Source organism: Anomaloglossus baeobatrachus, chromosome 1, assembly GCF_048569485.1.
Source record: "Anomaloglossus baeobatrachus isolate aAnoBae1 chromosome 1, aAnoBae1.hap1, whole genome shotgun sequence".
Classification (NCBI taxonomy): Eukaryota; Metazoa; Chordata; class Amphibia; order Anura; family Aromobatidae; genus Anomaloglossus; species Anomaloglossus baeobatrachus.
Genome location: NC_134353.1, coordinates 976,221,576 through 976,233,155, shown reverse-complemented (window position 1 = coordinate 976,233,155; position 11,580 = coordinate 976,221,576). Strand labels below are relative to the sequence as shown.

Genomic DNA, 11,580 nt, shown 5'->3' with positions numbered 1-11,580 from the left:
CAATGTAGCTTCGGACACTGATCTGCATGAGAACCACTGCAGTGAACGGAGATAACCTCATGAGGTCACCCCAGGTCACAGCATTGAGTCACACAGTAGAATGTGAGCCACCAGAAGCAGTCACGTCATGAGGTTTACTGGGTTCGCTGCCCGTGCTTCTCACGTTAAGTATCTTGAGAGCCTGTGGCAATGAACTGCTGTGAACTCAAGAGTTCTACTGAGTTCATTGCCCATGGAAGACGTGTGAAGGTCTCTATTGACTTTAATCAGTGTTAGTGTGAAAACTGACATCACACGGACTGAAGGCACAGAGGTGTTAAGGGGGCTTTATCCTCAGTGTCTTTCCAGTGTCTCTCATTTTTCTCTCCTGAGCCACTTCTCGGTGTTTCGCCTCTCTTCTCTGTATTCTCAGCCTCCTCCTTTTGTTTTGCCTCTCTTCTCTCTGTCTTATCAGCCTATCCCTGGTGTTTTGCCTCTCTTCTCTATCTTTTCAATAACTTCTTGGAGTTTCCCATCTCTCTGTCTTATCCTCATTGTCTTTCAATAGTCTCTCATTTTTCTCTTCTCAGCCACTTTCCGGTGTTTCGCCTCTCCTCTGTCTTTTCAGTAACTATTTGGAGTTTCTCATTTCTCTCTCTGTCTTATCCTCCATTGTCTCTCATTTTCTCTTCTCATCCTCTTCCAGGTGTTTTGCCTCTCTTCTGTCTTCTCAGCCACTTCCCAATGTTTATCCTCTCTTCTGTCTTCTCAGCCTCCTCTTAGTGTTTCGCCTCTTCCTGGTGTTTCGCCTATCCTCTTCTCAGTCACTTCCTGGTTTGCTGCCTTCTGCCCTGCTTTTGGTTTCTTGGTGCTTTTCCTTCTTTTACCGTTGAAGACTTTTTGCCCGTTTTACACGGTTTTGTCATGTAATGCACGTTTTCTCTCTACAGTTGTCCGTTTTCACACAACTCTTATCTTGTGCGCTCCTTTTCCTATTTCACCGGTGGTTGGATTCATGATGTGCCTCCAGGATTACTGTCAGAGCTGGTGAATGAGGGAATGGCTGAGGACTGGAAGAAACTGCAGTTTCAGGGTTCTCTTACAGGAGGCGCTTTGTCCTGGACGTCGTACCCTGGGACTCCCTATGGCTGCCTCATCTATCCAAGAGGAGCAGCCATGAACCGGCTTCGTATCCTACTATAATAGTGATAAAACATTCATCCTGGTCACCTCCAGGTTTCCTGTATCTGCCTGGTTCCTGCTGTATGTTGGGCTCTCCGCTATACCGTCCTTGTCTCTGTTGTATGTGGTGGTCTCCTCTCCCCTCCAACTTTGCTGTATAAAGGGGTTTCTGGGGTTTCCCTGACCTCCTTTCTGGGGTTTCCCAAGCCTTTTCTGGGGTTTCCCTGGCCTCCTCTCTGGGGTTTCTGTGGTTTCCTTGGCCTACTTTCTGGGGTTTCGTGATGTGTGTTTTGGGTTCCTTATCCTGTGTCAGATTTCCAACAGTGTCTTATGGATGAAAGTCATGAGCAGGGAGTAAAATTACATGGAGATCCAGCTGTATATGAGCTGAAAGAGCAAATCCAGCAAGTGTGCGCTGGCCAACACGAGCACAGTAAGTCGGGATTTATGTGACTGATGACTGTATACAGTATTGCATATAAAGCTAGTCACATCTGGATGAGGGCCTGCCGACGGGAGGCGCGCCTGGGTGAGGGCCTGCCTGGGAGGCACACTGTCCCAAGAAGATTTTTGCAAACCTTGCTAATTGTCACGGCGGCTTCAGGATCTATGGAAACTATAGATCCTGGCACTTTGCCTGCTAACTTCTCTGATGTAATCTCTGCTGGGCTGTTTGTTAGTGTCTTTTGATCACATGCTGTAGGGGAGCCATTCCCGTTCCTTCTCCTCTTATATATGTTGGCTGGACTAATCCATTAATGCCAGCTATAGCTTACCTATACTTTTCTGATGAGGTGTTGTGATCCAGAATTACTGGTGGTTGTTGTGCATTATTGCTGTGAGCGACTGTGGTGTTAACCCTTGTTGTCTTTTTGTTGCTGCTTTTCTGCTCTTGCTTTTCTCCTTAGTCTCTTATTGTTTATTCCTGTGAGTTTGCAGTGTCTAAATTATTATTATTATTATTATAGCGCCATTTATTCCACGGCGCTTTACAAGTGAAAGAGGGTATACGTACAACAATCATTAACAGTACAAAACAGACTATAGGTAAAGGAGGAGAGAGGACCCTGCCCGCGATGGCTCACAGTCTACAGGGAATGAGTGATAGTACAATAGGTGAGCACAGAGCTGGTTGCGCAGTTGGAGTACTGGACTGAGGGTTATTGTAGGTTGTAGGCTTGTTGGCAGACATGGGTCTTGAGGTTCCTCTTGAAGCTTTCCACGGTAGGGGAGAGTCTGATATACTGAGGTAGAGCGTTCCAGAGTATGGGGGAGGCATGGGAGACATCTTGTACGCGTTTGTGGGAAGAGGAGATAAGAGAGGAGTAGAGAAGGAGATCTTGTGAGGATCTGAGGTTGCGTGCAGGTAGGTACCGGGAGACTAGGTCACAGATGTAAGGAGGAGACAGGTTGTGGATGGCTTTGTATCTCATGGTTAATGTTTTGAACTGCAGTCGTTGGGCGATGGGAAGCCAGTGAAGGGATTGGCAGAGTTTAAGTTTATCCCTGTCTGTCCTAATCTATGTTTCCATCACGCTCCTGCCCCTTCTTTCCCTGGGGGTGGGGATAATAGATCAGATCTGGTCAGGAGAATAGTAAAGCACGGTTCTCCGGCATCTCCATCTTCAAGGGTAATGCAGAGGTCAGGGTTGGCCTAGGGTCCACTAGAATGAGTGACAGTATAAGAGCCGCCTGTCCCTCGCTTTGCTGCAGTCACAATGTGACACACACCTGGATAAGGGACTGCTTGACTGCAAAAGACCTTCAGGAATATTTAGCAAACTCTGGAGTTGTGGTACATCGTTCTATTGTTCAGAGACACTTGCACAAATATGGCCTTCATAGAAAAGTCATCAGAAGAAAACCTCTCCTACGTCCTCACTATAAAGTCCACTGTCAGACGTCTGCAAAAGAACATCTAAACAAGCCTGATGCATTGTGGAAACAAGTCCTTTGTACAGATGAGGTTAAAATAGAACTATATAGCCAGAATGATCAAATGTGTGAAACAAAAAGGTCAAAGAATATCAGGAAAATAACATCATGCCAACCATTAAGCATGGAGGTGGATCAATCATGCCTTGGGGTTGTTTTGCAGCCAATGTGACGGTGAACATTCCACGGGTAGAGGGAAGAATGGATTCAATGAAATTTCAACAACAAGCTGAAGTTGAAAGGATGATAATACTTCTAAACAAATGTCAAAATCCACAATAGATGACGTCAAAAGGTGCAAGCTGAAGGTTATGCAGTGGCCTCACAGTCCCCTGATCTGAATATCATTGAAAATATGTGGGGAGACCTCAAAAGAGCAGAACATGCGAGACTGGCCGGGAGTCTCGCAGCACTGGCAGACGACTGGCCGGGAGTCTCGCAGCACTGGCAGACGACTGGCCGGGAGTCTCGCAGCACTGGAAGACGACTGGCCGGGAGTCTCGCAGCACTGGAAGACGACTGGCCGGGAGTCTCGCAGCACTGGAAGACGACTGGTTGGGAGTCTCGCAGCACTGGAAGACGACTGGCCGGGAGTCTCGCAGCACTGGAAGACGACTGGCTGGGAGTCTCGCAGCACTGGAAGACGACTGTTTTGGTTCCCGAGCACGGAGCTGTGGACTATATATAATTTAGCAGAAGTCGCAGGTGCTGGACTTTTCTCTTGTGTCGTTGCAGTGACTGTCGGTGCTCGTGGTGCTTTTCATTTGGCCTCCTGGAGTTTTTCTGCTCACGATCCCCCCAAACCTCTCGGCATTTTGAAAACGATGACCCCAACCACTTGCATCAATGCCAGGTAACGTCCGGTGGGGAGGGAGCAGTGCTCTCCATCCATGCATGTTATCATGCTGGAGTGGGATGGGAGGATGCGAAGCTCTGCATACGTGCAGAGTAACTTCCATGCTCTACTCAATCGGCGCTCATCATCATTTATACTTGACTTCTTTCTTTTCTTCTAGCCCCCACATCCCGGCCGAGTTCTGTGTGTGCACGGACAGCGGGACCCTTTACCTGTGGAGCGTGGAGACCGGGTACAGATCAGCAGTCCCCTCCCTTCTGTGACTCCTTCTGGACCCTCTCTGTGCAGAGTAACTCTTTTGTTTTCCTCAGTTTGCAGCGAGTACGGCAGGATCCTGACTCCATGTTTTTCCGTGACGATCCGCACTGGAGGTGGAGCGACTTCACATCTCATCCTCGTGTTCTGACATTTGCGGACAGAACGGGGGTTCAGATAGCAGATATCAGAGTAAGTGTCACCATCGTGAGATGTTTCTTCTTCAGTGACCGCAATAAAGCGTCACAATCGCCTCCTGTCTTCCCAGGTGCCCAATGCTCAGAGTACCGCCCTTTTTCGCATTGGACAGGAGTCTTCATGTCAAAGAGGAGAACGGGTGATACTGCATCACTGTCTGTGGGAGATAAACCCAGCGTACTGCCTGGTGGGCACTCAGGTATGGACCTGCTCACTATAGACCCAGCGTACTGCCTAGTGAGACCTGACTATATACCCAGTGTACTGCCTGGTGACTGCTCACTATATTCCCCTCATACTGCCTAGTGAGATGTGTTGGTACATGTGTCCCTGGATATTGTGCTCAGGGATGAAAGGCCAAGAAGAGAAGAGAAGGGAGGAGAAAAGTATACAAGAGGAGACCAGAGAGAAGGGGAGAAAAGAGGAGGAAAGAAGGGAGGAGAAAAGTATACAAGAGGAGACCAGGGAGAAGGGGAGGAGAGAAGAGAAGGGATTAGAAAAGTATACAAGAGGAGACCAGAGAAGGGGAGGGGAGAAGCGAAGGGAGGAGAAAAGTATACAAGAGGAGACCAGAGAAGAGAAGGGGAGGGGAGAAGCGAAGGGAGGAGAAAAGTATACAAGAGGAGACCAGAGAGAAGGGTAGAGGAGAAGAGAAGGGAGGAGAAAAGTATACAAGAGAAGACCAGAGAGAAGGGGAGGAGAAAAGTATACAAGAGGAGAGAAGGGGAGGAGAGAAGAGAAGGGAGGAGAAAATTATACAAGAGGAGAGAAGAGAAGGGAGGAGAAAAGTGTACAAGAAGAGACCAGAGAGAAGGGGAGGAGAAAAGTATACAAGAGGAGACCAGAGAGAAGGGGAGGAGAAAAGTATACAAGAGAAGGGGAGAGATGTGCCGCAACATACTGGGGGATACAGCATGGTCTGACTGCACCAGTCCCTAGAGATGGGCCGCAATGTACGGGGACATACTAGGGGGATAGAGCATAGTCTAGCCTCTCTGCTCCCAGGAGATGGGCGGCGATACATGGGTGTACTCGTGGGTTACAGCATTGTCTGACCTCACTGCTCCCTGGAGATAGGACACGATAAATGGGTGTATGCTGGGGGGATACAGGATAGTCCGATCACACCACTTCCTGGAGATGTGCCGCAACGTACTGAGGTATACTGGGGGATACAGCATGGTCCGACTGCACCGATCCCTGGAGATCTGTACAAGGAAAAGAAGGTCCAGCTCACCACTTTGAGTCCGGGGTATATAACGTTCGTCCGCTCTGGAATTCCCAGGCACGGGAAGGAAGAATTTCATAGAGCAAATGTTAAATCCAGCGGACCATAGGCAGGGAAATGTATAAACAAAGCCTTTTATTAGCAAAAATGAAAACATTTGCGATACAGGCTCGTACAAAGAACAAGAAAAAATACCGCCAGGCCAGACCCACCCCCCTGCACACTGATTGGAGCGATTGTGCGTCATAGCACGATCACTCCCAATCAGTGCTGCGGGGGGGCGCGCCGTGTTTGCTGGCCTCCAGCCAATGATCAATGTTGCTGCAGCACTTCATACCTGGATCTCACCGGATCGCACAGTTTCAGGCATTTTTTTTTTTGCCAAAAACAGTGTGATCGCTGTGATTGGCAGCTCAGATTTGAACCGTCAGTCACAGCGATCGTTGATGGGGGTGGTGATGCCACCTCCCTAGGGTCAAGCAAAGGTTCCCTGCTGTAAGAAACAGCAGGGGCATCATTTGAAAGCCATTGCTATGACCACTGCAATCAAATTAATTTTAGGACGTACCCTTACGTCCCTGGTCATTAAGTCACTAAAATAGGACATAACTGTATGTCCCGCGGACGTGAAGGGGTTCAGGAAATGAATATTCACTGTTCCCCAAACCCAGAATCCCAAGCATGGTGAGCAGAGAATATGTCGGCAGCTGACGTAGTTGCCAGTGGGTGCACATGGCCGTGCTTGCTCTGTGTCACAAGATGCAGGAGATTCAGGAAGGAGGGGAGCAAGTGGTTTGGAGGGAGGTTTGAGTGGGTCTGATTGGTGCTGGCGTACATGCAATGCATAATGGAACTTGTAGTACTAGAGCACAGGAAGTCAGAAGGGATGAAATAGCTGATTAACCCCATCAGAGCTGTATCCAGTAATGAGGGTGAGCTGCTAGTGTGGCGCCGCCAGGTGGTCACAGAAGAATATTTCACCCCACATAAAAGATTCCATCAGCCACAAAATCCTAGCCACCCCCCCAGGGTAAGAAGGACACAGGCGGATTGGGAGCGCCCACCTAGGGGTCTTGAGGATCTAGGGGCGAGAACCAGTCAGTTAAGTTTCAGATTAAGTTTGAAGTTCAAGTAGAGAGGAGTGGAAGTTGAAGGTCAAGGCTGAGCCTAGTGAGGGTGTCAAGGAAGGAATTTGGGTTGAAGACTGCTAATGGGGTCCTCATTTGGGATATCCAGAGACGGTGCCATATTAGCTGTATATCAGTGCCAATATATATCAATGTATATAAGACAAAGAACACACAGACATGCTCTCCCCGAGTCAGCATCAGCAACTGAGCTCGTTATATATTGAAAGAAACTTAATTATTACAGAAGGCACCTTCGGCCTTGAAAATGATACACAGAGTTTATGGGAGTGTCACTCCCCTATTTCTCCCAGCATATTGTACAATACATCTGTTCATTAAAACATTCTTTCTGTGTGGACACTACTGATAAGAGTTTGTAGCTTCATATTTTGGCTTCATTATCTTTGGTTAACGCCTTCATGACTATACAGCTTTGAATTATACTATGGGTCTATGCGTTGGCTACATAGACAGACAGATAATTATGCATCTACAACTACATTTTGATTATTTATATACACAGATATTCTTATTACGTTTGAACAAACAAGCTATAGCTCAGTCGACCTCGACAAGGGTAGCCAGGGTAGTGGCCCTGGTCTACTGGCTAGGTGGCAAGCAGTGGACCGTGTCCAAAGGCGACGGGGGTACGGTCGCGGGAGATACAGAGTGGACCGGGATAGGGTTGGAGCCCACCGGTACCGACCGCGGAGATCCGATCCCGAAACCATGCACAGGCGGAGTACCTGGACCCTAGTTAGAAGACGGTTGCAAGCCCCTTCTCTAATTCACCAGGCCGGGAGCAGGTTTCAAGCCTAGATCCAGAAGTGTTAGCCCAGATAGAGCGAAACGGCAGCCCAACGTGGGGGATAGGGTATCCGCAAACACCCACTGAAATCCCAAGGGTCAGTTTTCGCGGGCACGTCTCCCAACCAGAATATACCGGGAGGGGACTTCCCTCGTTCCAGACGGAGTCGTCCAAGAGTGAGGGAAAAATTACAACGTGCCGGAGGATGGGACACTGGTACACCAGCCATGTGTGGGACCCGAGTACACCCGGACGCAGCAGCCGGCCACTGACACCTTGGTTTACCAACAGACTCGTGTGCAGTTCTTCAGCAGTGAGTACACCAACATTCCCCGGTCCGGCCCAGCACGCCACCTCCGGCCCACATCGCTCCCCGTATACTGGACACTGAGCCTCGGGGCATCCACCCCTACCCACGGAGGGGTTAACAACCAACTGCCATTCCATCGCCCCCGGGTGCCTCCCAACAGCAGCGATGGTCCTCCATATTACCACACACCGTGGGTGGCGTCACGAAGTATCTACAACAATCCCCGTACATATAGGTCTCCTTTTTATTTGAGTGTCCTTGCGACCCCCGGGTCCGGAAATCCCTCGAGCCACTGCGGATCCAGATCCGAGCATCCCTAATGCTGACGTGGGGGCGGCACACTAGCGCATCATAAAAGGTAATATTGCTAAAATAAGATAATGAATGGTTTAAGAGGCACATAATAAGAAGATTTATGGAGAAATAATCTGTTATGGTAGTAGACAACCTCTGTAAGTACTTGATGTATAGTTTCATAGTGTTTTAGGTAGACTGAAGTTCGAGTTCACCCCATGACCTAACATGATATAGTTTCATAGTTTCATAGTTTCATAGTTTTTAAGGTTGAAGGGAGACTCTAAGTCCATCTAGTTCAACCCGTAGCCTAACATGTTGATCCAGAGGAAGGCAAAAAAACCCCAATGTGTCAAATAAGCTCCAATGGGGAAAAAAATTCCTTCCTGACTCCACATACGGCAATCAGACTAGTTCCCTGGATCAACACCCTGTCATAAAATCCAATATACATAACTGGTAATATTATATTTTTCAATTAATGCGATCAGGCTCTGCTTAAATTTTACTTGTGAATCCCTCAATACAACATCATACGGCAGAGAGCTCCATAGTCTCACTGCTCGTACAGTAAAGAGTCCTCATCTGTGATTATGATTAAACATTCTTTCCTCAAGACGTAGCGGATGCCCCCGTGTTCCAGTCGCAGGCCTAGGTGTAAAGAGATCTTTGGAAAGGTCTCTGTACTGTCCCCTCATATATTTATACATTGTGATTAGATCCCCCTAAGCCTTTGTTTTTCCTAACTAACTAACCCCAAGTTTAATAACCTGTCTTGGTATTGCAGCCCACCCATTCCTCTAATAATCTTGGTCGCTCTTCTATCTACCTGTAAGATTATGCTATTTATAACCTTCTATACTTTTGCTAACAAGAAATGCATCCATTCCTCTCTTAAATTCATTCAGTGAGTTGGCCATCACCACTTCCTCAGGAAGAGAGTTCCAGAGCCTCACTGCTCTTACCGTGAAGAACCCTCTTCTATGCTGATGTAGGAATTTTCTTTCCTCCAATCGAAAAGAATGCCCCCTTGTTCTTGAATGTTATCACCTCAATTGCATGACCTTACATTTATCTACATTAAACTTCACTTGCCATTTCTCAGCCCTAGCCTCAGGAGTACACAGATCCCTCTATAAATTATTCTCCTCTGTATTAATTACCTTGCAGAGTTTATCATCTGCAAATATTGAAATTCTACTGTCTATGCCCCCTACAAGGTCATTAATAAAGGAGTTAAGAAGAAGGGCCCAATGCTGACCCCTGTGGGATCCCATTGTTAACTGTGACCCAGTCTGAGTGTGTCCAATTAATAACCGCCCTTTGTTTCTGATCACTGAGCCAGTTCTTAACTCCAGACCGCTGAAGGTAAATATATACGCCGGCTTCTGCTGGGCTTTGTGCAGAGCTGACGTATATTTATGGTTGGCGGTCAGGAGGGGATGGCGACCCCCTGCATGCTGCTATCACTGGGTTTCCGGTGCAGAACGGTACTTGTGCCTGGAGACATCATCAAGACATGATTGGATCAGGTCCTGATGATGTTAACCCTTTTGTGATCATCTGTGCCGCGATCAGTAGTGAAGTGAGAGAGAAGCAGTGCGCTCCTTCTCTTACCTCTTCCGACTCTCATGTGACACAATCATGGGGGAGCTGAGGGCTGTCATGTCAGCCGGATCTGTACGGTGGCCTGTCAGACCCAGCCTGCAGCAGGTAATCACATGCGATCTGCATCCTGACGCTGCCTGTATAATGCTTTGCTATGCTGCTGGTGCCTGACAATGTATTATACCGGCGATCAGACTAAATAGTCCCATATAGGGACTAAGTAAAAAAGTTTAAAAAAAACCCTGCAAAATGTAAAAAATAAATATAACAAAAATCACATTTATTTATACAAAAATAAACAAAGTACATGTATTTGCTATCGCTGCGTCCGGCTCGACCTGATGTGTAAAACAGTCACGCTATTTAACCCCTCCAGTGAACAGGTTAAGAAAAATGCGGCAAAAAAAAGCTTTTTCATCATACCACAGAAAAAAGTGGCATAAAATGCAATCAGAAAGTAACATAAATAAAGATGGTGTTACTGAAATCTACATCTTGTCCCGCAGAAAACAGACCGCCACACGGCTCCATCAGCGGAAAAATACGAAAGGTACAGCTATGAGAATACAGCAATGCAAAAAAAATATTTATTCTAAAAAATTGTTTGAATTGTGTAAAACCGGCAAAACATAAAAAATGCTATAAATCTGGTATCGCTGTAACCGCGCTGACACCAGGAATGAACCTGTGATTACTTTTGCCAATAGAAACATCAACTCTTGCCGCAAAAATCAAGCCCTCACATGGCTCTCCAGATGCGACATGGCGGCCGCTATCTATCCCAGACAATTGTGCGCTCTAAAATACAAATGGCGCTCCTTCCCTCCTGACCCCTGCCGTGCGCCCAGATAGTAGATTTCCACCACATGTGGGGTATCAGCGGATCCAGGGGAAATTGCACAACAAATTGTATAGTGCACTTTCTCTTGGTACCCTTGTGAAAATCCAAAATTTGAGGCTAAAGTAATATTTTTGTGGGAAAGGTCTAACTTTTATTTTTTCCCTTCCACATTGCTTTGGTTCCTGTGAAGCACTTGAAGGGTTAATAAACTTGGATGTGATTTTGAGCAGTTTGAGGGGTGCAGTGTTTACAATAGGGACACTTTGGGTAATTTGTCACCTCCGCCTTTGTCATGTCACATGTGATGTGGTCCCTAAAAAAAAAAAAAAAATGGCTTTGTAAAGATTGTTGGAAAATTGAGAAATTGCTGATGAACTTTGACCCCTTCTAATTTCCTAACAAAAAGAGTTTCATAAATTGCGCTGATATAAAGTGACGTGTGGGAAATGTGATTTATTACGTATTTTGTGTGACAGAACGCGCTGATATATGGGCATACAAATTAAAAGTTTGAAAATTGACATCATCCTAATTTTACCCCTATCCTGAAGTACAACAGTCTCAGAATCAGGGGGATCTGAAGCTCCAGAATTATAACTTGTCACTGGTCAGAAAAGAAGATATTGTCCTGGTCACAAAGTCAAAAAAAGGTCTAGTGTGAAAAGGTGAATCCAGTCACACATTTTCCCCTGTTCCCATTAATCGCATTTTTTGTACCAACCTTTTGTGTGACGCTGTATCAAACGCCTTTGAGAAATCCATCTAGACGACATCCAGTGCATTTCCCTGGTCCAGTCTGGACCTTCCCTCCTCAGATGAGTTTGACAGGACCGATCCATCATACACCCATACTGATACTGGGTCATGAGGTTATTCCTCTGGAGGTCCTCCAGGATGGCCTCTTGTATCTGTCGCGGGCGGAGGAGGGGACGCTGCGTTCACCCACTGCTCGGGTC

The 11,580-nt window shown here is 47.0% G+C and overlaps 1 protein-coding gene across 1 annotated transcript in view; it reads left to right on the top strand.

The window, feature by feature from the left end:
• Positions 1-11,580, top strand: part of TAF1C (TATA-box binding protein associated factor, RNA polymerase I subunit C) — a 96,602-nt gene that overhangs the window by 71,006 nt on the left and 14,016 nt on the right. Inside the window, exons 7-12 of the mRNA XM_075344160.1 lie at positions 930-1,168; positions 1,475-1,594; positions 3,832-3,949; positions 4,113-4,184; positions 4,264-4,399; positions 4,476-4,604. Coding sequence (XP_075200275.1) covers positions 930-1,168; positions 1,475-1,594; positions 3,832-3,949; positions 4,113-4,184; positions 4,264-4,399; positions 4,476-4,604 — 814 coding nt within the window. The remainder of the gene's footprint in view (positions 1-929; positions 1,169-1,474; positions 1,595-3,831; positions 3,950-4,112; positions 4,185-4,263; positions 4,400-4,475; positions 4,605-11,580) is intronic.